The 27,683-nt window shown below is 38.5% G+C and overlaps 1 protein-coding gene across 8 annotated transcripts in view; it reads left to right on the top strand.

The window, feature by feature from the left end:
- Positions 1–27,683, top strand: part of gria3a (glutamate receptor, ionotropic, AMPA 3a) — a 90,268-nt gene that overhangs the window by 34,666 nt on the left and 27,919 nt on the right. For all 8 annotated transcript variants that reach the window (XR_006372902.1, XR_006372901.1, XM_044140262.1 and 5 more), the window contains exons 4-8: positions 9,835–10,019; positions 24,625–24,678; positions 24,865–25,026; positions 25,941–26,108; positions 26,403–26,507. Coding sequence is in view for 6 of the 8 variants with exons in the window: in XM_044140262.1 (XP_043996197.1) it covers positions 9,835–10,019; positions 24,625–24,678; positions 24,865–25,026; positions 25,941–26,108; positions 26,403–26,507 (674 nt within the window). In the remaining 2 variants the exon portion in view is untranslated. The remainder of the gene's footprint in view (positions 1–9,834; positions 10,020–24,624; positions 24,679–24,864; positions 25,027–25,940; positions 26,109–26,402; positions 26,508–27,683) is intronic.

Consider the following 27,683-nt stretch of genomic DNA (forward strand, 5'->3'; position numbering starts at 1 on the left):
GTGGTCCACAATCATTTAAAGGCACAGTAATGTAGGTGTTTGCAAATTTATGACTCTATGTTAAACGATATGTAAAAAAAAAAATAAATTTTAACAAACTTTGGTTATGGTATGGAAATATATGCTTCCATCTCCATCCATCCATTCAGGCTGAAAATTAGCCTTCAGTCCAACAGGATGCATTTCATTTTAAATAAAAATATATATTCGTTTTTTTATTGCACTACTGAAAACAACTTAGGCCTGGCATCGTAGTCTAACTCAAGCAATGTGAGAAGCATTAATTAATGATGTCCAGCAATTTGCCAATAACAGTAAAAAAAAAACAATAATCCCGTCTCCAAAGTAATATAAATGATTGTGAGCCCTCTCCAATTTTATTTTGCTTACAGTTGGATCTTAAAATGGTCTGCTGTGTAAAGCCAGCAGTCCCAGCTTTAAATAGTACTATATCAGCAGAGTACATACTGATCGCCTTGGCAGAGCTGTGTGGGCTGCAAAGCTCATATATTCCAGAGATTCCCACATAGCAGCCAACTCTGCATTGTGCTGCACACCCAAGCAGTTGGTGCTGTCTTTGGGTTTTTGTGGTGGACAAACTCCGAAATAAAGTCAATTTTATGCATGGAATAAGTTGCAGCTATTTTCCTAAAGAATCAGAATCCACAGGGAACACATTTGTGAACCGTTTGAGCAATTGATGTGACACAGCAGCCCGCGTTTCTCCTCCGTCTAATTGGTTCTTATGATGCTCGTCTGAACGACATCTAAAACGTGAGGGGGTTTTTTTTTAACCGATGTCGCTGCGTCGTCGTAGGCCTGCTTCGTGTCGCCGTTAATCTCTTCAAGAGAAAACGCGGTCCTTTTCCCAGTCTCTTTGAGTGGCTGTTTATAAAAACTGATTTCAGCCGAAAGCTGATAATAGAGCAAACTGTCGGTTCGAGTGCTGGTGCAGAATGAGCTTCAGAGGAAGCATATGTCACGTCGGTGGAGACTTTTCCCTCCATTCCTGTTCCAGGGAGGGCCTTTTTCCAGACTGTTATTCAACATGGAGGTTCGTCTTACACCGGGACAATGACCTGGAACGTACAGCCAGAGCAGCAGTGGAATAGTGTAAAAGAACCATATTTCTCACATGCAGCGGCCTAGTCAAAGTCCACACCTAAATTAAAAAAATTTGAAAAAATACTTGAATTTTTTTTTTCACAGATGCTTTCAGTCCTATTAGACAAAAACCTCCACACAGTTTCCCCCAGAAAACTCGCTAAGCCCAGTGGTTGGGTGCTAGAGCAGTCATTCGTCCAGCGGCCCGTAGAGTTTTTGAGTTAAAAATGTTTAAAGTTGACAGGAAATTTGAAAATTTCCCTTGGTAATTATGTGTTATTGAAAGATTGGAAGATTAATTCCTGAACATCAACTATAAAGCCTTAAAAATGCAAACATTTTAGAAAGACTTAAATAAATATGCAATGCTTAGCCTGGTGGGGGCACAAGTAAATCCTGGTGGCCCGCCAGGCTTATAATGCACTGGGGGAAACTCTGCTCTGTGTATAAATGTGCAGAATTGCTGGAGGCAAATCCCAAAATACCTGCAGCTGGGATTCCAAAGGGAACGCCACAAATTTTTGCTTCAGATTTCACTGTATGACCCTCTCAGTGTTGCTCTATCGCATAAAATTCCCAAATGTGCAATAAACGTTATGGTCATAGTGTGCCCAAACCTACAAAAAAAAAAAAAAGAAGCGTTTGAGGACTATAAATATTTATTTGCAAGTTGCAGAACGACGTCAAGGATATCTAACAGAAATGACTCTTGCAACGGTGAAAACCTCCTAGAAAACACAGAAATGACAGTGAAATGCTGGAAATGTCCCCGGTGAAATGCAAAACGAGAAAAATAGTGAGAAAATAATTAACTCCCATGTTATGTATGGGAAGCAAGTTATTTCAGGCAGCTAAAATATACGGTTCCCTCCTCATTACTTTGTCAAATAAAGAGCAAATGTTTTCAAACTTGCAGGTAAATTAAGTTGTTTCCATTTTATGGAGTGGGAAAAAATTTTTTCAGGCAGCTGAAATATCCATTCTCTCCTCTCTTCCCCCCATAACTTTGGGAAATAAAGAGCAACTGTTTCTAAATTCTCAAAAATTGTTATGTGTGATAACATGTAGTATACTAGAAATTTCCTTAATCCAGCAATCTGTCATATTTTACATTAGAACAGGATTTACCAGAAAGTCTACACTCATCTTTTCAGGAAGTCTTCATTTTTGTGCCTTGCTTTCAGCCAGCTACCATCCTCTTATATCAGCAATGAAAAATTATAAATACACACTACGTGTTAGAAACTTGTGTTTGGTGACTGACTTTTATTTCTGTCAGGCTTGACAAAAGTTGGAGAAATACCAATTCTCTTGGCGTTTAAAATAACAACACAAAACAGCATAAGAAGACCTTCACACAAGACCTTGTTCAGTTATTTTACAATGTTGTTATTGCTTCTTTTTTAAACAAAAGCTACCGATTAAACTGAATGTTACAACCTTGACATGATTATACGAGATGCTTTTTTTTTTTTTGTTTTTTTTTACCGAAAAATCAATCAGAAGCGTCGTGAAAATGGTCAGATCCGCCTCTATGGCTGCAAAGCGCGCTCCCGACACCGGGGGGACAGAATTTTGCACAGGATAAAATCAGTCAATAAAAAGCTTCACATGTAAACATAATCTATCAGTCATACTTATAATTAAACATATCAATGCAATGTCATCTTAGTTTTCTCAAGAGCTTCCTCACATTGCCGCATTTAATATTAACACTTTGAACAAACAGTTCAACAAGCCTGCTGCCTTTGGTCTCCACCGAACAGCAAGAGGGAAGTAAGTGGAGCCTTAAAATGTTTGACCTACTTTCTTTTTTGTTTACTGCCAACTACTACCTACTCGGGAAGGTTGAAATAAACAGCACAAATGCAGGTTGTAAAACCTTAAAACAACAACAAACGCCCCCCAGAGCTAATAACAGCTAAATGCCCTCCAGACTGGAGCACATCTAAAGACTTGTGGGGCTCGCTGGAATTAATTTCCATTAGCGTCCAGGTAGTTTCGTTGAGTGCTGCGGCGGGAGAGATGTGTGATGTGCTATAATTAGCATTGTTACAGTACGCTCCCAATTTTGAATTCGTGTAATTGTTTGGGTCGGTGCTGAATAATCGAGTCAGTAAAAACGCCCTTTAACGGTCGTCCTGCCTGCTGCCTGTTGTAAAATGCACCATCTGTTTGCAAAGTCAACCACAACTATGAGTCACTTTGGACAGCAACCAATAAGGCAGTGCAGAGTTTATACTTTCCAAGACACTAACATATCTTTATTTAGAGGTTTGCATAGCCTACTTGTGAATTCATAGAAGGTCAGGACGTTTGAGTTCATTTCTTACAAATAACAGCTCAACAACAGCTTGCACGCATAAGCGCCTCAGTCCAAAATCACAGGCTCATCCTAGTGCGAGAAAAAGGACGAAAAATAACACTCAAGGGAAACGTGAAAATCCCCCCCAAAATTCTTTCTAAAGCAGCTGCTAATGCATTTTAAAATGTCATACGTATCCCAGCTTACGATGTGCAGAGCCGCACGTCGCAGAACTGGGAGGAGAGTTGACGCTCCGCTTCTTCCCCCCCCCCAAGTATAAACACGACCACACGTTTCTGCAAATGTAAGCCGATAACGTCCAGACTGAGGTCAGCTTCTTATTAATCATTAGACCTTCTCACAGAGCTTCCTGACAGCGCGCCGCCGCCCTTGTTTGATTGCTTAACCTCTGCGCGTATCTAACACGGAAACGCGGGTCTCTTTCGCCTCCGTAACCCCCCGCACCCGAGGGGCTGGCGTGGCGGCACACAGCGAGAGCCACTTGTCTTTAAAGGCCAAATCTGATCTGAGCGCTGTCTGCTGAGCACTTCACTGTGAAGGTCACCGGCAGGGGGAAGGGAGGGCGGATGTGTCAGCTAAGTTTGCTGTGCTCTGAATACTTAGTAGCTCCGTGCCGAACACGTCAACTGGCAGGTCTGAAACGATTACCAGAAAATGGCCGAACTGGTTATGGGCAGCAGGTTGTTTCTGTTCCAGGAGCGACGAAGAGAAACGGCCAAAATGTGCCGCATATTTATTCTGGATCCTTTGAATGCTCAGAGATATACATGTTTTAAGTTATCTTAGACATTTTTAACACATTGTTTTGCTGCATCTAGAAATTCCCCCTGGAAAGATGATGCTTCAGTAGCAGCAGCAGCTCCGGTCAGCTTTGAGGATTTCTGTTGGGCTCTTTATCTGGTTAAAAATGCAAGTTTTGAGAGATTTTTCTGCTCTGATATAGAGGCTGTGTTGTCTGAGTCATTTCCGTTGGTACTTCTGCCACTTTTTACAAATCTTTTATGATGAGTAACCATGGTAGCAGCAGGATTGTTAGACCGGGGAGCAGGTGATTGAGCTTTCTAACTAATGCCCAGATCAAGAAGTTACATGATCAAAAAGAGATTTCTCGAAGACAGGAAGCAAATGAAAGATAAGGAAAGCTACAGTGGGCGGCTAAAGTATTCATACCCTTTGATGTTTTTCACATATTGTCATGTTAAAACTACAAACTTCCATGTATTGAAGTGGAACTTTTGACATAAAACAACATTTTAGGAAATCAAACAGAGCTTTTTGTTTCAGAATCTGGTCAGCTTGCTGCAATTAATGGGATCACGGATACAGGAAACGCTGCAAAACAACATTTGATCATCAAGTTGTGCCTTTAGGCAGCACCAAACTCGCAACTCTGCCTCAGAATGGCTTGAAATATAAAATAAATGTTTTCAAGTGCCTTGGAGGTAAATTTGATTGTGGCATAATCTTGAACGGCTTATTTGAGTTTAAAAACCCTCCAAGTAGGGTGAATGAAAACAGTTATGATAACCAGTTAGCGTTAATCTGCCGTGAAATTAATTTTCTTACAGAGATTACCTGTGAACATTGATTTACTAATTTTTTCGGAAATTGCCTTTTTCAGCAACTAAAATATCCACAACTTCTTGCAGCTTAATTCTTCCTCTAACATCTTATGATGCCTCTCATTTAGTATAATCAGTATCTATTCTGGAGCATATTTTTTCTCTTTAACTAGGACATATATTTAACTCAATAAGATTCTGTCACTTTTTATTTCACCGCCTGACATGTTTTCTGTATCCACATTTCTGATCTATTTCCAATGTTGCGAGTCATGCATGATTCTCTTAGAGTGCTTATGATGTGAGGTCTTTTAATATAAATATGTGTAATATGATGAATAACACGAGCGGTTAAATGTATTTGTTCCATTTGACATCTAAATAAAGCCGATTTTAGCTGTGCAGTTTGAGGCATACAGACATTTGACAAGGGACACATAATATTAAAAAGCCTCATGCCTGTGGCTCTGTCCCATTTTTCTCTCATATCCAAATGCTGGGTTTACAAAGATCTTACCCAGGAAGTAGAAAAGTAAATGTAATTTAAATATATGTAAATAACCTTTAGGAATTTGGTTATTTACTGCACTCGTTGTAAAAACTAATAATGTTTTTTGTTGCGCAGCAGCTTATAAAATAAAAATTACGCTTTTAATATTAGAATTGTTGTTTCATGTTCATTCATATACAAAACTAGAAGTTTTCAATTATTTTACCTGCCACCAATTAATACCCAGGAGCCTCCGGTGGTTTTTTGTACCTCCAGTATAGATATTTTGTTTGCAGAAGCCTTATTGTTTCTTTTTTTTTTTTTTTTTTTTACACAATCATCTGTTCCATAATTATTGGAACCGCCTTTTTACTGCTTCGTTTTCTAAAACAGTTTCTAAGTCTTGTGCATACGGAGACATCTTTGGCTGTTTCTCTCCTTTTTCTGGTTAAATCTTGTGTTCTGATCTCATTTTGTAAGATTAAGGACCGAAACTGCAATTTGTTTCATTTGGTGAACAATTAATATTAATTTGCAAATGTGTTTTCAGCCGGTGTCTTTTGGAGAGGAAAGAAATAAGCATTTTCGCTGAGAAGCAGAAGTTGACCACATTTTATTTAAAATCTGGTATTTCAAATAGCCCATGACGTCATCACTCCAACAAGATTTCCAGGGTCTTTGGAAGAGAATCAGGCCCATATCATAACGGCTCCCCCACCATGCCTAACATGACCTCTTTTTTCCCCTCCCAACATGTTCACCTTCTGCTTCCTGCCAGCACCACATGCAGAGTTTGAGGCAAAGTTTCCGTTTATTTAGCAAAAAGTCGTACATTTCTATTCATTTCAATAAAGGAAATGGATTGTAAGTGAAAGTACCGTTAGACAACGATCGCTCAGCATCAGCATCAAAATCAGTGCAAGTTTCTGTACTTGGAAATAAAAACAAACAGATAAAATACAGCGTAACAAGAGACTAACTTGCATATGTTAACTATCAGTTGCTTCAATGGATGTGTTTATCCATGAGAGTCGATGATGATCCAGGTACATCTCCATTTGTCAAACTTTGACAAGCACACAGATGACCGAAAATGTACAGAAAAGTGTTTCAGAGTATCCTTGAAGTGCCTTTATTAGCAGGATTTGAAAGAATGAAAGAATCTGAAAACATCTTTCTTTTTTTTTCCCAGCATGCCTCCTAAGTTGCTCGTTGGCAGATAGATCATGTCATATGCTTGTTGTGGACAGTTGGTGACTTCAAGATGCCACTTTTTGCTGCAACACACAACTTTCTGCAGGCATCCATTCTCCACGTCAACTCACACAGCTCAGTGAACCAAAACGTTGATATTGGGATTCTGCTGGGGGTATTTTTTTATTTTTATTTTAGAAAAGGTGACTTCTGACTATAAGGCGGCGCTGAAATCGATTGCTGTGTGACATAATGTCAGTTTAATTTCCTTTCAAGATTTATCGTGGAGTTTACACACATTAGTTCTTCTTGAAGGTATTTGGTTCTCCTATCTGCTTTTGTCATTGCTACATTTATTCCATAATTCCTGAGACTTTGACCAGCCTTGTTGGTCACATTCCCACTTTTCCCAATTTGAAGAACAGCTTCAAATTGGGAAGCTGTTCCCAATACATGACACAATGGTTTCTGTGTCATATATAGTTAAACTTCAGAAAGTAAAATCAATTTTCTGAAGTGAAGCTCCTTGTACTAATAAATACTAGAATACTAATAAAAAACAAATATTAAAGTATACATTGAAAATAATTTCATAAATGTTTCAAAGGACTAATAGGGCTGCAGTAAGAATAAGGGTGGCAATGTATTTTTTAAAAACACCAAGAATATTGCTATAATTATAATTCAAGCAATTATTTCTGAACTTGGGATTCAGCTCCACTCAATAAATATCCTTGAATTAAAAGTTGGATTTTTTTGGGGGGGGGAATTAGCCTCCTGCACTAAAAGATGAAGTTTTTCACATTCTTAAACGAGTGGCCACAAAAATGGTAAAGTTGCTTATAAATAATATATTTCCCAGAAACTTTTGTCAAGTGTTCCAAGCAAATTTTGAATCCTAGCACTGATTTGTATAATTTAATTGATCTTAAAATATTCAGAAGTAAAAGAAAAGAACTAGTTGTGTTTTCAGCAGATTTATAAACAACTGCTGACCATAAATCCTGAGACTTTTAATAAATTACGACCGTTTAGACTTTTTAGCATCACAGCTCAGCCCTGTTACTGTCAGCTCAGCTTCTCCCTTTCTTATACCTCACATACTTTCATCACCCGCTGCGGTGAGCTCTGCAGAGTCAACACGCCGTTAAATTACATCAATTGTGTCGTCTGAGCTGCAGTCCGTTTTACTGCATAGGTGTCAGTTCGTTTCTCTAGTCTTATTGTTGCAGTTCAGGTTGATTCTTGGCTTTGGATTTGTTAGTTTGAACTCCTCCACCAGGCGTGAAACAGCTAAGTGTGAGATGAGATATCTAGTTCCCAACATTCAGACCAGAGGACACGTCGTTATTGCCCAGTCAATGGTTTAATTATCCACTCTAATCCTGCTATTTAGGGTGTAGCACCCGCAGCTTTTATTTAATCTTTTTGAGGCACCAGTCTGTGAAACTCTACAGTCTATATTCTCTTAGTTGTTTTAGTTATTTTTAACATTTGTCTTTACTGTGGCTAATTTCATCTCAGTATGAGCTCTTCTGTGAAGGTTTGTTAGAGAACATAGTGAACGAACATCATGAAGACCAAGAAAAAGACAGAACAGAGAGGTTTAAATGCAAGGTTAGGTTATAAAAAGTTATCCAAAGCTTTGGACATCAAAAAGAAAAATGTTCAATCCCTCCTCTGGAATTAGAAAAGATTTGACACAACCTAGAAACAGCCAAGACCTGGCCGTCCACCTAAATTGACAGCCTTGGCAAAGAGAGCATCTATCATGCACGTAGCCAACAGGTCTGATGTAACTCTGGATCCAAAGCTCAGGGATGGAAATCTGTTGCCAAGGCAACTGTTAGTTGTGCACTCTACAAACCTGGCCTTTAAGGAAGAGTGGCAGAAGTAGAGAAAATATTAAAGGCGAGGCAAAAATACATGCAGTTTAAAGTTTGCCCTGTAGGACACACAGCAGATGCCAGGTGCTCTGATCACAGACAAACACAAATGTAGTTTTTGGCCTAAATAGAAAATGCTATTTGTGGGAAGGCTTTTATTCAGCTGGTGGGAGTTTAGATGTTGGTGGAAGAGCGAGTCGGGCTGACCGTGGTGGTTCGAATCCCCGCTATGTCTGACTCAGTTCCACCCGGCTTGCCTGCTGGTGTAACATACCACCAGTGTGTGAACGTGTGCGTGAATTGGAGAATGACTGAATGTGTCCAGGCCATTTACCTTTTCCAACAAAGAGATGCAAAGATCGAGGGAGTGGTTCAGCTTCTAGCATGGCATTGAGCCACAACATACAGCCAGAACTACAGTGGAGTGGTGTAGATCAGAGGAACCTCATGTCTTTCAACACCCCAGTTTAAGCTCAGGCCTAAATCTAATTGAGAAGATTTGGCAAGACTCAACAATAGGTGTTTTCAGATGCTCTCTGTCCGTTCTTATCGAACGTAAGGTGTTTCGCAAAGAACAATGGGAAAGCAATTCAGGTTACAGGATTTCCCCCGGTGTATTATAAGCCTGGCGGGCCACCAGGCTTTACCATCAGGCTAAGCATTGTTTATTTACTTTAGGTTTTTTTTTAAGGTTAGCAGTTTTTTAAGACTTTAGAGTCAGTATTCAAGCAGTAATCTTCCAATAGTACATAATTATCAAGTGATATTTTCAAACTTTCTGTCAACTTTAAACATTTTTTAACTCAAAAAGATGACAGGCCACCGGGCTTAGCAAGTTTTCTGGGTTATATGTGCGAATCTGGTGAAGATGTGCCCCCCAAGAAGACTGTAACTATGGCAAAAAGTTATTTTGTTTTGACTCAGGGGTGCTGAATACAAATACATATGTATGATTTGTTTTATGTAAAAAAAAAAAAACAACAACTCTTGTTCTTCACAGTTAAGCAACTTTGTGTTGGTCTATCACCTAAAATTGCAACAAATATTTAAAAGTTTCTAGTAGTAATGTGACATATATCTGAGAGTTTCTTTAAAAACTTAACTGCATTTGTTGTGGAAATGTTAAACTTTTGCAAGCTGAATCTCTGCCTTTCTTCTTTCTTCATCAACCCTGTTCACTTATAATGTTTGCGTGTTTCTCTGTCATCCAAAAAAAACCCCACACACAGTTCAGTAATGGAGTTCTCTCCTCTTTATCTGCCCCCTCCAAAGGCTTTGCAATCCTCCAGGCCATAATGGAGTCGGCGGTAGCCAATAACTGGCAGGTGACGGCTCGCTCTGTTGGGAACGTGAACGTCTCAACGTACACACAAATCATCAGGGAGATGGACAACCGGCAGGAGAAACGTTTTCTCATCGACTGTGAGGTGGATAGGATCGACTTAATACTCCAGGAGGTACTGAGCCAACACACACTGCTGCTTCGGCCTAGTTCTGCTAAAGAAAAGTAGCACACTGGAAGCAAACCTGTCCTTGAACATCAGAAAATAAATCTTTAAGATCATGATGCTTTTTTTCTTCCTCTCTGTCCCAATGTTTCTGCGTGTTTTCTCTTTTGAAAAAGAGAAAACATGTTTATTCCTCTCGTTCTTCAGACTCCATGGCCTTACACAAACTCTGTAAAATAGGACGATTTTCCTGGCATTTGGCTCCACACTTTTCCCTCGTTTTTCGTTATTACCCTAAGCTCCTCGAGTGCATCATGATTGCCTCACATCTCAAAATTCTCATTTTGGAAGCGATGTTAAAACAGGCAGACTGGGTGTGGGTATGTGTGTGTGTGTGCGTGTGTGTGTGTAGTAAGAGGTCACCTGGGTTTAATTCACATAGAGGAACTAGATAGCCTGCTCATCCGTGTTTTGTTGGTGATCATCAGTCCCTTTTTTCCATGACTTGTGTGCTTGTTGTTGCTTCACTTGAGAATTTTTAATGTTTATTTAATGTAGCCTATTAAATAAGAACCAAGTTCGGAGTTTTCTGACTTTCTTGGGTTAGTTCAGTGTGGGGAACCGAGAATTTGAGCTTATAATGTTTTACCTTTTAAGATTCATTCAAAAACCTGTAATCTACACTTGAAATAATTTGAAAACTTAGAAGAATCTTAAATATTTCCAGTAAAAAACGGACTATCATAAAATTTACAGAAAACAGTTCTGGCATCTGGTTTACAAATCGGGTCCAAACAGAAACGTCCTGCTGCCGTTTCTCCAGCCGATCCCGGTTGAACTCTGGTTTTTCAGAGTCGGTCCGGTCACCTCGGTTCCGAGCTACGAGTCCAAAACCCGTAGCTTATACCAGAAGCTTGGTATCATTTTTCATATTTTAGTAGGTAGCAAAAATTCTATGCCAAAATATTTGTCAACATTAAGGCTGAAACTTTTGCCCGTTTGATTTCTTAAATTTGGTCAAGTTCAGTCAGATTGAATGTTAATGTTTCAAGCAGCACCACAGATTTTAATTAGGTCTGTCCGTTGACTGAGCCTTTCTAACACAAAACTATTAGTTGATCTAAAACAGGAAGCTGCAACATTTACAACCCAAAGAGTTATTTTTACACTTGGATCAGTTAGGAGACCTTGTTTAGAGTCCCAAATATTATATGAGGACAAGCAAAAACGATAAATATCTATTGTAGAAAATTTATTGTCAAATTTAAAGAACCACCACTTTTCCTAAGGTTTTACAAAAAGAAGATGGATACATTTTCTTCAATGGAACTGATATTTAATAAAAAAAAAAACAAAAACAGTTTTCAAGTTAATGACAAAAAAAAGATCCCCAAAAATTATTATACAATTCAGTGTAATTAAAGTTGTAAAAACTTCTAAAACCTGCTTTCATTTATATGCTGTATCTTATTGTGATTGTGTCTAATTTTGATTATTTGATTGAACAACTATAAATCCCTAATGATGTTTGAAAACACCAAGAAAAAGTGGCTGTGCTATCCAAATTGTTGTTTTTTTTTTTAGACTGTTTTCTCTTCTTTTGAAGCACCAGTACATATTAAATTAAGATGATTCTGCAGGGCAGTATTTTGTGTTTCTGTAGCTTTGACTTCAGTGCAGAAGAAAATACGTTACAAATACAATTCTCCTGTATTTAGCAGCACCTGCAGTGTGTAGGGTGATGTTTTAGTGCAAGTCATTTTGCTACACAAAGAATTTTCTATGTAGGCCAAAAGGTTGACCTATATGCAGAAATGTGGGTCTCCTCTGGCCAGAGGACCTTGTTGCACCTTTGTTTTCTACTTGGTTCACTGGAAACCGCAAACAGGACTTCTTGACTTTCTTTCAGCAGTAACTTTCTCCTTGTGGAGTGCATCACCAATAGCTGCCTGTTTAACATATTCACTCTCTCACCTGAGCTGTGGATTTCCACAGCTGCTCCAAAATCACCATAAATGTAAACAAGGTTAGAGACTTTTTCCTCTATTATTTTCACCTAATATTTCTGTCTTAAACCTGCAACGATGAGTTGCTGCTGACCGCCATCTGGTTATTTATAATTCACATGTTGAGATGACGATATTTACTCTTTGTATAGCTGCTTATTCATCCATCCATCCATTATCTGTTCACCTTTCTTCCCTAAATGGGGTCGGGAGGGTTGCTGGTGCCAATCTCCAGCTGCGTCCCGGGCGAGAGGCGGGGTTCACCCTGGACAGGTCGCCAGTCTGTCGCAGGGCATAGCTGCTTATTAACACTTTTAAATCCAACAACTCGCTACTCGCGCCATTATATCATCCTCACCCGTGAAGTTGACTTTACTCAATGGAAGTCAGCTCTGGCTGCCCCTCTTGGGATTCTTCCACCTTGGAAATGTTATTGGAAATTTTCTGAAGCTGAAATCTTCAATGAAGTATTACATTGTGATGAGTTTTTATGTTTTCTTTAAAAGAATCGTGTCATTTTCCCACTTCATCCCTGACTACATCCTGAGCTTGTATCAGAAAAGAAAAACATCCCCGCAACACGATGCATCTGCCAGCATCTGGAAGGAAGAGATGGTAATCAAAATGAGCAGCTTGAATTCTTACACACTCACACATAGTTGGGAATTATTGCCAAATAATTCCATATTTGCTTCATTAAGGCAGGATTTTTCCTCTTTTGTTCAGGGTATCCCCGGCTAACTGTTATGTGGCTTTTTTTGCTAAAGCTTGACTCTTGTCTGACCACACTGCCAGATTCACAGAGCAGTGCACTGATCGTTGTCCGCCTGTATTATCTACTCAGCCTTATGGCTTTGTGTCTGACCAAGTCGCTTTACCTTCATCACTCCTCTTCAGTGTTTGTCAGGGGATCTGGGCAGCCAGATCCAAAAACACTGATGTAGTTCCCAAACCTATTCCCTTGGTGACTCATAGAGCTTTCTGTTGTATTACTTCTCTAAATCTCTTGCTTAAAATAAAAGTCATGTTTTGTAATTCTGTTATGTATTTTCTAAGTCGGATAGCTTGTTTTTTCTTTGACGTTGAGCACAGTCTGTGGAAACATGGGTGTGTTTTTCCTCACTATCCCTCTTGTTGTAGAGGTAGACGGGTATGGGATGACTACAGTAAACTAAAATTGCTTGAGTTTCACTGTATTTTGAGCAAAAAATTACAACAAAAAAATGTCTTATACGAGTCCATTCTTCAATTTTTTTTCTGTTAAAAACAAGAAACATCTAATTTATATCCATGCATTATCTAAACGCTTGTCTTTGCAAGGTCGCAGGTTTGCTTATCTCCAGCAGTCACATATAAGAGAAAACAGTTGTAAAGTCAAAGTCAGTGACATTTGTTGTCACTTAGCTCTATCACTTGCTAAATGTACAATTAGCAGCATACGTTATGCTTAGTCATGCTATTCGTTTTAGAGCAGCATAATTATAACAAGCTGATATTAACTCATTGGCACGTTTGTCACTTGTTCTGTTTTTTGGGGGGTTTTTTTCAAGACTTTAAATATTCCCCCAAATTTATGTTTATTGTAAACATTGGATAATTGTAGTCGCCCTCTGTCAGCCAGCTGGTGAGCAGTGCTCAGTAACAGTTGGGGGATGGTTGACGATGCCTTGCTCTTCGGCTCCCGCGACCAACTGCTGACACCGTCACTTTCTCTGACATCTCAATGAAAAGACTTGAATCCAGGAACAGCAAAAAAACATTAGTTCTTGAGTTGTAACATTTTAAAATGTGCTATGTCATTGTTTCAGAAAACAGGTTATGCCTAATTAGCACCTTTAACAAAGTGTCTGATGGGAAGGAAAATAACCAGGTTTGCTGTTTGAGTAGTTTGGACTTAATGTGAATAATTTCACTAAAATGACCTAAATGCTTTGTTGCATCTTTGCTTATGTGTAGCAGAAAAGATGTGTAGTGACCTCCAACACGTCAAATTTGACCTTTCACACACATTTAACTGCTTTCCCCAACTACCTTGAAAATAATCTTGACCTTTCATCCCACACCGAAGGACCTTTCCCAAGTCTTTGACAGGCTGAATGTTATAGCCCAGAATTTTTTTTTTGCTGAACAGAAAAACCTCTGGTGTCTAATCTGTTATGTGAATATTTATCATTTAATAATTTGGAAGGAACAGCCTCATTAATCCACATAAATTTGTTGTTTTGAGCCGACAGCCTGCTTTCAGACCCTCAGGTAGGCCGTCTCTTCTCTGCTTTTTTATGCTAAGGTCGTATTCTGGTGCTTGGGAAAATCAATGTGCTCAGGGTCCTCAGTGCTTAAGAATAAGGCAACTGAAAGCTTTGTGCTTTTTAGTAAATTGACCTTGTGTGGCTGGTTCAAACGAATCTGTTGTTGTGCTCTTGGGCAAGACACTTCATCTGCCTCGCTGCTGCAGGTGGTCCCAGATCCCGGTGCCACTTTGCTTCTGTCACTCTGCACCAGGCCAGCTGTGGACACTAAGTAGTCAGCACATGGAGACTGAATGTAGCGTAAAGGCTGAGTTATAGTCGTGCTTTAAGTTATAGTCGTGGAGCAAGTCGGAACGATTTTGTGGCTTTTAATTTTGATGCGTACCTTGGTGCAGTATTCTCTGAAAATCAGCCCTCATAGAGGATTCCTATAAATACCAGAGTGAAAATTCAGAGCAGGCGCCATGACAACGCACAAGGTGCAACGTGCAGGTGTGGACCAGTTCAGTGCGTCAACAACTAGCTTTAAGCGTTTTGTAGTCCTACGAACTACATAAAGTGCTATACAGGTACATCTTAATTTGAGTAATAATTATAATATTTGATTATGTGTAGTTTTTTTTTATGTTGAAATAAATCCTTATTCTGATAAATATCCAGACTTCTACACATCATGAAGATACAGATATCTGCATGTAAGTTGCTTATCTTTGACCAAAAAATCTTTAGACTTGGATTCAAATCGAATGACGTGCAGTCAGGTATCATTAATATTAAAAAAAAGTAGTGCTTTACAGACAAAATAAAGAGAACATAGAAGATAAAAGCTCAAAAATATGTAATTTCAAATCATTTTTAAAATCTATGCAGCGTCTTAACACAGTTTTATCCTTATATAGAAGCTTTAATGTCTTAACCTTCTGTTTGTTGATATTTCTGAATATGACGGCTTCTACCCTGCATACCCTTCACATAATGATCTTCATTATTGATGGAAAGACAGACTTTACTTTGACCTTCATCTGCATCTGTTTCCATTACCTTGGACGCAGGGGGGATATGTTTTATGCAGCTCCGGGAAATGTGTGATTAACCAAGAGAAATATGAGTTTCTCTATCTGCCCTTCACGGTCACACAAAGTGTTTCTTCAAACCATTTTGGATTACCTTCCCATTAAATGTAAGTCATCCAATTAGACATCGTAGGTCTCTCTCTGCAGCACATGAAGCAGATTCTGAGAGGGCGCCTTGCCTGCGGCGTGTTGAAGTCGAGTCAGATTCGGCGTCCGTCCCTCTGCTGGCCACGCCCTCATCTTCTGAGGATGATTCCTTATACAAGCGAGTGTGACATCAACACTTTCTTAAATGTAATATCAGCTCTTGTGTAAGTAGGACACACTGTCCCGTTGCAGCAACAACAATGAGCCTACTATAAATAGCCTACTCTCCTAGCCTGAGGGAAGAGCTCTCATGAAGGCAGGAGTGAGCAAACGCGACTTAGATCAGTCAGGCATCAGCTGCTCTGGACTTGATGTGTTTTTCAATCAGTGAGACGTTTATCTTTCATTTCTTTTTGATGAATGCAATGCAGTCAAGATGCCCTCTCCGACCATTGATGCATGTTCCGAATATGCAGACAAAGTTCAGAGTAATATAAAGTAACCAATTATGAAACAAGCAATAAACATTGTATCATTTCAAATGTACATCAAATCAATGTTCCAGTTATGATTAATAAAAGGGATCTTTGCAGTTTTCTGGACGTTCGTTCCCAATTCAAGGGTCATAAAAAATGAATGCTACTTCTCCATGCTTTGGTTTGGTTCTGGAGACTTGAAGCAGAACACCTGCATTACATAACCAGGGTTTCCCCCAGTGCATTATAAGTCTGGCGGGCCACCAGGCTTTACTTGTGCCCCCACCAGGCTAAGCATTGCTTATTTTTTAAAGTCTCTTTAATATATTTGGATTTTTTTAAGATTTTGGTGTTCAGCCATTAATCGTCCAATCTTTTTTAATAACACGTAAGTATCAAGTGATATATTACAATTTTCTGTCAACTTTTTGAGTTGATTTTAACTCAAAAACACGACGGCCCGCTGGATGAATGACTACCCTAGTGAACAACCACTGAGCTTAGCAGGTTTTCTGTGGGAAACCTTGCATAATAGATAACATATTTTTGATGTATACAGGTTCTAAGTCATTTGGTGATTTATAAACTAACGACATTGTTTTAAAGTCTGTTCTCTGAGCTACAGGAAGCCACTGTAAGAACTTTAGAACTGGGGTGATGTGCTCTACTTTCCTAGTTCTAGTGAGAATTCGAGCATTCGAGCATTTTTGGACTGATCACTTATTTCTAGACGTAATAGCTGAAGCTGCTCGCTGATTCTAGATCATTCCTCTTTAGGTACAAAGACAATAACTCCAGTTTTGTTTCTGTCCAGCCGGAGAAAGTTACGGCACACGCATGCATTGATTTGTTCCAAGCATTTGTTCAGTGCTTGGATGGGTTCAGAGTCTCCTGGTGACATTGTGATGTAGAGCTGCGTTTCCTCCAGTGCAGTGGAAAGCCAGAGAGCCGGTTGGAATTGATCTTGTTGAGTCAGTCTGATGCCAAGATGGAAACATGAGCAGAGCTGAGCCCCCAGAAGCGCCCTGGAATTACAGTCCAACTAAAGAACATGGAGGATCACATGCACGGAGTCCTGAAATCATTGGGTTTAGTCAATGTCTTTTTGGAATCTGGTTGGATTGTTTTTAAACTCTGAACTGGCGGTGATGCTTTTGGTAAATATTTGCTGCTATTTTATTTTCTCTGTACTTTCAGTGGATGAGAGATGTTGCAAATTGGGACGTGTCAGCTGTAGAGTGATTTTGCCAAATGCCTTGCATAGCAAGAATGTGCAAATCTGCAAATGCAGCATGAAAAGACACAGGCATGTTTTATTTCGCACTGTCTGACATTAAACAAGACTAAACTTTGTTTTAGAGTGTGTTAGGATTACTGAAGATAATTATATGTGCTAAACGGCAGAATTACAGGAAATTTTTTTGTTTTGCATTCTCCAAAGTGAGAAGTTTGCATATATGTCAGAATTTGGTAACGTATTTTAAACTGAACAATTTGAGTCAAACATTTTGGGTGTTCTCAAAATAGTTTGTAGGTATTTTGACCCATAAAAAAAATTTATTCCCTAAGTGAAATTTATATAGATTAATTACACACAGACTGTTGTTTTGACGCCTTTATTTCTGTTAATTAAGATAATTTTCTGCATACAGTTGAAGACAATGCAACATTACAGATTAGATCATCTCAAAGGGCCAAAGGAAAAAAGATTATTTATACAAAAAGTATGTGTAATAGCAATAATAACATTGTTCATTTTAGCCTGATAAACAAACCTTATTAGTGAATATTTTGTAAGATTTTGAACATGAATGACTGTAATCTTGGTGTATGTAAATTTGTGATTTTATAAAAAAGTTATAAAAATATTCTGTACAAAATATTTCTCTCAATATTCTGGCTTTCAGCAAATAGTGAATAAATGAAAGATTTTGGTAACTCCAACTAACCTAAAACCAAATTTAGTCTACGTAGTTTAGTTTAGTGCACCTACTAAAAATTAAGCAAATGTTATGGCTCTGTCTTTCTAAGCTCGACAGAGGCAACCGGAAAATTCCCTTTTAAGTTAGTCTCATTTTCAAATAACTTCATATAAAACAGTTGGCAAGACATAAACTAGTACATTAGCGCTAATTTGTTTCTCCCAGGAGTTATTAGCTGAATCCTGGCCATGCTAAAGGATGGCACATCTCTAAGGTCCTTTGTCTGGATGGATTTTCAGGTACTGCTTTTTCTGCTGGAGATTTATTTTTGACGTGTGTATAAATAAAAAATTTTTTTTGCCAGTGTTGGAGTTGATTTTGAGATGACAATCGAAAAATTTAACTTGTCTGAATATAGACTAAATGCGGCGGAAATCTAAAGAAAAGCTTTGAAAGACCTTAAGACTTTCTGCTCTTTTTGTGTTTGCTAAACGCCAAAATAAGTAGTTAAGAGATCATTTTTAAACCAATTACTTTTACAATATAGCCTGTTATATTTTTATACTAACAAAAAAAAGTAAATTTCCACTTCCTAATATTATTTAAGAAGTTGGGGAAAATTTTTTTTAATTGTTTATTTATATGACAGGGGCTTCAGTGACAGCAATCCTCTGCCTGAGCAACAAATTAAATATAAAATTATTATCATGAAAAGTGTATGTGTGGTGCGCCAGCCTCTAGTATACTGCCTGTCAAATATATCCCAGTTACAAGACCACTGTATGTACATAAACCCTAATTTTCTTTGGCTTCACCTTCACTTCAAGAGGACAGGCTTCAGGCTTCTGAAACAGTTCAACTTTGAGCGTAATAGAGGAGGGTTTAGCACTAGTTTGTTTGTTGTCAGGCATCTAAAGAAGACCCTGGAGAAGTCTGCGTTAAAAGCAAATCCAGGAAAAAGAAACGACATCAAACGCATTTATAGCAGGAGAGTTGGCAGGCAGGTGTACAGCTACAACAAAGACTTTAAGAACATTACAGGTTTGGATTTTCTATTTATTTGATTTTTTTTTTTTTTTTTTTTTCAGTTTTGTTGAAACTGCTGCTCAGTAAGAAAACTGTGATGTTTAAAATTATGCAGCTGGTGGGCTACTACAAACAGAATATTCAGCAGCTTCAAAATGCACAGAGGGAAAGCATTTCTTGCTGAACGGCTTGTGTTGTGCTGAAATAAGTTGATAGATGGTAAGAGTAATATTTTTTTTCTGCACTTCTGCAAACGTGCTGATGTAGGCAGAGATTGCGTTATGTGTTGCTGCCAGGTTTTGATTAAAGATTCAGCTTTGCGGAGGGTTTCCACCGAGGTATTTGAAGCGACGCTTGTCTGATATGTTGCCATGTCCTTCTTCCTCTGTAACCAGGTCTGTTAACAATTAAATTCCTTTTCTCATCTTGCCCAGTTTTTGAGCATCATAACTGTAATTAGATCGTCAGTGTAACAGGACAGTCATTGACTTCAGGATGTGCTCTCTAGTTCTGAATAAGTCAAATCAAGTGTAACGGAGAAAAGCCACTATCTGTGAGAAGAGAGGCAAAATCCTCTTTGAGACACTCGGGCCGACATCCAACTCTATGCAGGACTGTGGCTCCAGCCTGCTTAATTAGAGTCATTTCCCCCAGGACTATTTAGGTCGATTGTCCTGCAGCTCAGCCATGCTTCAGACAACACAGTGGGCAGGAAGAGCCCTAAAGACGGACAAATCCAGAAAACCTCAAACAAATGTGGTCTGAACTTCACATTGTGCGTTTTATGCATCTTTATGCAGTGAATTAGTTCTTGTTCTTCCAGCCTGAACATCTCATCCTATAAAGCAAAACATTAGGAGACTTGGCTGGGAAAAAGAAAAGAAGTAGACCAAAGATTAAATTTAATGCTGGTTTTCAAGTAATTATTGTTAGAAGTGCAAAATATCTGTTTTTTGTGAAAGAAAATAGTTTTTAGCTGAATTTCTAACAAGCAAGCTAAAAGTGTAACTTTCCTTTAGTCAGGTAACCGGCATTATGTGGCAACAGGTTACTCTGTTGTTTTACATGGCCAGATAAACTCTGACACTTTATTAAAGTTGCGGGAAACCTCTAAAAAAAACAGATATGTTTTAACAGATATGTTTTTACATATCTGTTAAAACTTTCAGTATATCTGTTTCGGTAAAACATGAAACAGATTTTCTGTGAAGAAAATTGAGCTCCTTTGATTTCTCTCTGTGCCATCTGCAGGGATAATCTGCTTCTTGTCAAAAACAACCAATCAGAGCCAGGAGAGGTCTTAAAACTGTCAATCACACTTATGTATGCGCTGCTTAAGATTAATGTTTTGCAGAAGCTAGTGATTATGGAGAAACAACTTACCCTTATAGGAAAACTGTTTGTCTGCCATCACTGGTGGCTATGCTAACTAGCCTGAGTGTTCATGGCAGGCTCTGCTGTAGGAAAGGAGCACATACAAATTCATGATTGACAACGCTAAGACACTCTTCCTGGCTCTCACCATGGGGATTTATCCCATTTCCCCTCCTCCTGGGGTCAGATCATGGGGTCGGATGGGGCCACAGAGACATGTTACAGTAAACATCAGAGAATGGCTCAAAAACACCAAAGGTTTAAAATTTGACACCAAAAATAGCTAAAAATAAGTCAGAGATATAAAATCAAACAGCATCTCAACGCTGAGATGGTTTGATCTTAAGCACAAATTCACCATTTCAAAGACCTCAGGATCACTGCTGTTATAAATCTGATTTGACTAGACCATTGGCCCTCCGAGGATGTCTGGGATGATCTGAAGAGAAGAGTTTGAGTTGAAGTAATCGACTCTCTGTTTTGTGATTCAGGCATCCTGTTTGAATTCTTGCCAACATGGACTGCACAGATAGCTGTGTGGCATGGGGCTTCTGCTTTCTCTTCCATTTAATGAACATTAAAAATTAAAAGCAAGTGAGTTTAGTTGATGCCTACTTCAGGACCTCATATTGTTTTAAGTTCTGGAGTCTTCCTTTCTACTCCCTGTTAACAATAGCTTTTCAAATAGCTCTCTTTTAACCAAGGCTCTTCTGCTCATGTAGTAATAAATAAGTAAGTCTGTTATGGTGGTGAGCGATTTTTACACAGGCAGAAAAACAGTTTTGAATCCAGGGATTGCTGAAACTGGAGCATCAGACTGTTTTTCATACACAGATGCTTTTTTTATTTTTTTTTCCAGAACTTTCCTGCCATCAGAGGGGGAGTTTACGAGTGTAGTAAATCCAATAATTTGTCATAAGAATTTCAAAAACAAGCTTAACAACATATTGATATAAAAACAGAGACTGATGAAAAGTGTTTACAAAACAAAATCTGAGAGCTTGGATTTAGCAAGGGGGGAAATGAAAAGGAAACACATTTGATTTATTAGCATATCAGATCTGATTTGCCTTTGAAATTAAAACTTAATTTTGTAATTTTTTTTTTGGGGGGGGAGGGGGTTTGGCTGCTGTTAGCAGTTTAAGAATAACATATTTGTTTGCATTACTAAAGGAATGTGTTCACAAAGAGGGATTATATAGAACTACATTTTACAGCCAGGAAATTGGGAGATTATTAGAGGGGGTGAATAGTTTATTAATTCAAGGTTCGCCTGTGCAGCAGCCATATCGGATACCTCTTACCCCTTCGGATTTCTTTTATAAAAATTGAATAAAAATTCAAGAAACAGCTAAATCAATAGTAAAAAATTAATAAATTAAAAGTAAAAATAATTGGTAACACTTTATTTGAAGGGGTGTAAATAAGACTGACATGACAGTGTCATAAATACGACATAAAACCTGTTATGAACATCTCTGCTTTAAAGTGTCATTATTTAATGAAACTTTTAAAGCAACTTTGCATTAAAGGTGTCATTACTTACTGAATGACAACAGTCATAAACAATCATGAAGACTCCTTCATGTTCGTGACAGATGTTATGTTTATGACTGTGTCATGTCAGTCTTATGCACACCCCTTCAAATACATTGTTACCAAATAATTAACTCATTAAATCATATAAAAATCTTTGTCCCCTCTTAAAACATTACATTATACTGACCACGAACAAAAAAAAGAAGACTTACAGAACATAATACATGCTAAATGTAATTGAGAAAACATGAAAATAGTGAAAATTAAGCATCTTCATTCAGATAAAACGTTTTGCATATTTAACTTTGACTTGTTTTTTGTCAAGAGAAATCCTTTAAAAATGTGACTTTTTGAGGCCCCGCGTCTGTGAAAGTCGGTTTGAGGTAGCTTGTCTAATTAGCCTTAACGCAACTTTTTAGAAACTTTTCAATCCCTAATTTTAATTGTTTGTCATATTTTCTGAGTTCAAAGGAAATTTATTCACTTTGAACCATCGTTTACCTAGATTAAGATACTAAGATTAAGATACTAAGAGAATTGAAATAGACTTATTTACTTGTATGGATGCGCTGCCAACTGAGCGCAAGCTAATTAAGCTGTTTGGGGAATTTTTGTTTTCGCTCAAGTCACAGCATTGATTGCTCTGAAATTAGTTGCGTAAGTGAAAGAAAAAGTGATAAATGAAGCAATCAAATGTGCGTGAAGCAGTACAGAGTCAGCATTTATTGATTGAGGATATAGTGTCAGCTTTTACTGACAAAACCCAGATGCATAAAATTTATTTGCTTTCCATTTTATTAGTGAATCTGAGCTTTTCAAGCTTGCAACAGCTGATATGAGGCATTAAACTGAAGTGCTTTGTTTGCACAATTTCCTCTTTAGTTCCTTGTTTTTGCTTGCGGCTCTTACAATAAACACCAAATGTTTTCGTCTTATTGTAAAAAATCATCTTAATAATCCTTTATTCTATAACGAGAACATTGTGCATGTTTCTCTGCAATCCAAACGGTTTACTGGCTCTTTTGGAAGTGTCTCTCTGCTGCATCACTAAGATTTGCAGCTAGCCTCCAGATACCTCAGCTTCATTAAATGTCACTTTGGTCACTGCGACTCGCCTCTTCACATGACTGGAAAGCAAATCAAGAGCTTCTTCAGGACAATTTGGGAAACAATAAGTCAGAGAAGGTGCTGGGAATCTGCGCTTGTGTTGAAAATTTATGATGTGCGACTTCAAAAGTGAAGTCTGAGCGCAGAATGCTGAAACACAATGAAATCAGCTCGAGAGAGGTAACTGGATTTATTGTTGAAATTGCTCAAAGCCATAAAGCTGTCGTGGGTTCAGCCTCGGAGTATCAAGGACGGTCCCCCTCTAGAGACAGCTGTGAGACGGGAATAAATAAAGGGCTTTAGGGTGCAGAGGTGTAAGGAGAAAACAAACTGGATGGGGAACGAAGACACTGAACGCAATGCAGTGCCTTGCAAAAAAATATTTATCCTTATTTTGTCATATTATGACAGCGTATTTATTGGGATTTTATGTTGTTTTCTGTTGATTATCGCGCAGATATTTACCTATAAGAGCACTTGTTTTACAAAATGCTTTGCAGATAAAAATCTTAAAAATGTGTCAATACGTTGCAGATCCTGGGTCAGAGCTAGAGGTGGTGACCAGTGTTGTCCTGGAAACTGGTAGGAAAGCTCAGGTGTCATTGAAGGTGATTGACGGGTCACTTCACCCACCATTGAAAGATTAGCGATTAGAGTAAAATATTTTTTTTTTGGGGGAGGTGGGGGGGCGTCTCGCGGTCCTTCGATCACTCGTTCCCATTTTATAACAGTCCACAAGTAGCACTTATCAAACAAGAAGAGCAGCCAGGGAGACGTTGAAAGCATGTTTGTTTTACCAGCATGTGAATAAAAGACTTGCAAAACAGTAAAAAGCTAAATTTATGAGGCCAATCTTTGTAATTAGAGATGTATTAGGAATGCACTTCCACTTTGGACTCTTCTTCTGCTTACAGTCTTTGAAACAGGCTGCACCATCCACTGCTTAACATTAGAACTACAGGAGTTCAGCTGCACATCAAGCACTAACTATAGAAAAAAAAATTGACACTCAATATTAAACAAAAAACAAACGTTACACACAGATGTATCAATAACCAGAGGAATTACGGAAGTTTCAACATGACATGTGAATACTTTAGCTCCTGATTTACATTAAACAAAGGGTGATCTTTCTATTGCAATACCTCAAAACGTCACATTTAGGCTATTCAAGCAGTTTGAATGTATCAAGCTGTAGAGGAGTGCAGAAAGTAAAAAATTAAATTAAATAAAATAAATTTCCTGTCCCCATGGTGTTTTTTTTTTTTTTTAAAGCTTTCATTCTCTGTAATACAGAGAAATAGACTTTTTCAGGGGCTGAAGTTTAAAGATATCACTGAGCTTTCTCAGACTCTAGTTCCTCCTACAGGTGATTTCACAATGTTTGGGTTCAATGAAGTCTAATGCCCGACTGAGAAGAAGCAGACTGCAGGAACTCAGGCAGCTGCAGAACGAGAGAGGGAGGCCTGCCAGAGCCATGACCTTATTTTACATGTTGAAGTTAATGGGAAGGAACAAGCACTGTCATTGCGGTTTCTCCCCACCCTGCATGGGTCCACACAGCACACACATACACAAACAAACAAACAAATTTGCTATCATGGCCCTACTTGCCTCTGTGGATGTTGCTTGAAATGTTTTTGTTTTTACTTTCTTTTCGACGTGTATTTTTTAAATTAAGGGTCTCTGTCATTTCTGATTCATTTCTTTGTAAATGTTCTCCAACTCACTGTGTGTATTCTTCCAAAACCGAAGGTGGTGGCCTTAGGGAAGAACACCAGGGGATACCACTATATCGTAGCCAACCTGGTAAGAGCTAGCACAGACTCAACACACACTAATGCTCGGTGTGATGCAATTAAGTAAAAAAGAATGTAACCCTCACATTTAACTCCACGGCAAAAAGTCACACAACTACAACCACGATAGAAAAAGCTAAATCACTTTCTAAAGTTTCTTGCTTTATTATCAGCTAGTCGTGCTTTTTGCTCTCAGGGGATCTCCAACACGAGTCTGGACAAGGTCTTTTCTGGTGGGGCCAACATCACAAGCTTCCAAATCATCAACCCAGACAGCCCCATCGTGCAGCAGTTCCTCCAGCGCTGGGAGCGCTTGGATGAAAGAGAATTTCCAGAAGCCAAAAACACTCCACTGAAGGTCAGCGAGGCATAGCTCCCGATACTGCAGATGCTTTTATTTATGTTCAAAGGCAGTGTTTCCCCTACTGCTCATTTTCCAAAGTTCAGAAGTTTTAAAGTAACTCAAAAAGTATTTTCTCCTTATTGATTTGCTGAAAAATGCTTTGATGACCTGTGCCCTGAAATTCAATGGATTGTCTGTTTGAGTAACACATAATTGTGAAGATCCTTTGTGATTTTAGCTTTCTTTTTTTTTCTTTTTTTACAAATATTTTAGAAGAATCTGAACATTTGTATTTAGCCACTTGTTCTGCAAAAGGGCTGCAAGACCTTTAGGTGTCTGTTCCAACTTTAGACATCTGGACACCAAAGCGTTGCTGAACGATGCCCAAATCAGCCCAAATCAGTTAGAAAGCACATGTGGACTTCAATTTTCAATTCTCAAATTTACTGGTTTATATTAATGCACATAATCGTGCATTAATATAAACCACTGCATTGTAACTCTGATTGTACGTTTAGGGCTGTTGCTCTGCTGAAGACTTCTGTAAGAAGTAGGTCAGACTGGATTTATGATACTCCTCCAGTTAGGAGTATCAAAGTAAAGGGGTCCTTAAACACAACACTTCAGACTTTCACCTGTAATCAATTTTGTAAACCCTGTGTCCTTTCCCTAGCCCCTCACAATTATGTGTTGCTTGATTGACAAGACATAAAAACAGACACATGATACACAACAAAAAATAAAAAGAAAACTTGTTGTTTTTTTCCAATTCTGTGGTTGTCATGAGACAAAGTGTGAAAATGTTCTTGCTGTATGAATACTGTTTCAGTGCAGTGTAGCCACTCGCTGTGATGGTGCAGCGTTGCGTCGCGTCGGGTCACTGTGACGTAACGTCTTGCTTTAAGGTTCTCGTTTGGTCTTTGTCTCAGTACACATCAGCGCTGACCCACGATGCCATCCTGGTGATCGCGGAGGCCTTCCGGTATCTTCGGCGCCAGCGAGTAGACGTGTCACGCAGAGGAAGTGCAGGTGACTGCCTCGCCAACCCCGCTGTGCCTTGGAGCCAGGGCATCGACATAGAGAGGGCACTCAAAATGGTAGGACTGAGGAGAAACTTTGTCTTCACTTCTGATACATTCTGAATGTCTATTTCTTAACTTGTTGTGTTTGATTATATCTGGTGCCATTACTTTTATCACAAGGGAAGACTTACAAATAACTCTTGATAGACCTCTGCTGCAAATGGAAACATTGTTATTATTATTATTATTTTTATGTGCCATAACAAAACATGCTGAGTCTCGTATAACATTTTCTGCCAGGCTGAGTGTTTGCCTTCTTGCTGTGTGCTCAGAACAGGTGTTATAATTGTTTTCTTGGTACAACGGCAGGTTCAAGTACCAGGTATGACAGGAAACATCCAGTTTGACACATTTGGGCGACGGTCTAATTACACAATTGATGTGTACGAGATGAAGCCCAAAGGTCCCAGGAGGGTAAGTGAGCACGTAGCATCAAAAACAATCATAATTTAATTAATTCTAAATGAGTTTGTTTCTTGAAGGACCAGCACATGATGTCACTATCAGCACTGTGTGCATTGAGTCATGAGTAGAGGGAAGTGTAGGACACCACTGTGTGGTTTGTTTTCTCTTTCCTTACTAGCTTCACAGCTGCTGGCTGAAGTTCAGTCTTGCAAATCCTTCTTGTGTCACCTGAGATGCAATTTCCTCAAAGATTTTGATTTGGAAATGATCATTTCAGCTAAAAACAATAGCCTGGAGTAGAACAAAAATAGAAGTTATTAATAGATAGTATGCTACCCAGCCCAAAGAATAGCTTTCACACCATAATATGTTTCTGCCACCACATTTAGCTTTGATTAGTGAACACATTTGCATGTGATTTTGTTTAAATAAGCTTACAAATGCAGTTTTAACAGCAAGTTCTACATAAAACTCATTTTCAGGTAGTGTTTAATAATCAGTATTGTTTGTTCCTGAAAGAATGTACAAAAATCTTAAAATTAATTTGCTTTTATTGCAGTAGTATAACTTCACACTTAATAAAGAGCCTTTAATTTGTGCACAAATAAAAAAAAATCGCTGCTGGGATAAATTATTATATAGCTAAAGCACCATTGTAATTACCTTTAGCCAATTTGTAACTAACTTGCCAACTTTATATGCTTAGTGTCAAAAGTTTCTTTTTTTTAGGTCAGAAAGTCCAAAGGTTGTGCAATGTGTCTTTTGATAGAGTGCATGTAAAGAATTTACCGCTGTTCCTATTTTGGGGAACTGAAAGTCAAAGCAAATCTTGCTTGTTAAATCAAATGTACTGTCCAAATATAAGAGTATATTTTCTCTCTACCTAAAGCTCAATGGAGAAAAAAAGTATGCTGCCGTTGTTACCCACAAATGTAGGCATGAGTTAAGAACTTCAGCTCGCATTAATATTCAGCTGAAGCTTTTCCATTTTGCCCACAAGCTTGGACCTTAAGTCTGGGATTGCTAGCAAACAAACGCCTGCTACTAGGAGCTGCACTCATTTGGAAAAGCCATTTAGTTTGTTAACTTGACATCTGTAACAGACGTCAATGCTTGTTAGTTTACATGCTGGACAGCTTCTTTATAGCGCTGACAGGGCTGCTGTAAAATAAAGTTAGCTTGCCA

This window comes from Gambusia affinis, linkage group LG15 (genome assembly GCF_019740435.1).
Source record: "Gambusia affinis linkage group LG15, SWU_Gaff_1.0, whole genome shotgun sequence".
NCBI lineage: Eukaryota > Metazoa > Chordata > Actinopteri > Cyprinodontiformes > Poeciliidae > Gambusia > Gambusia affinis.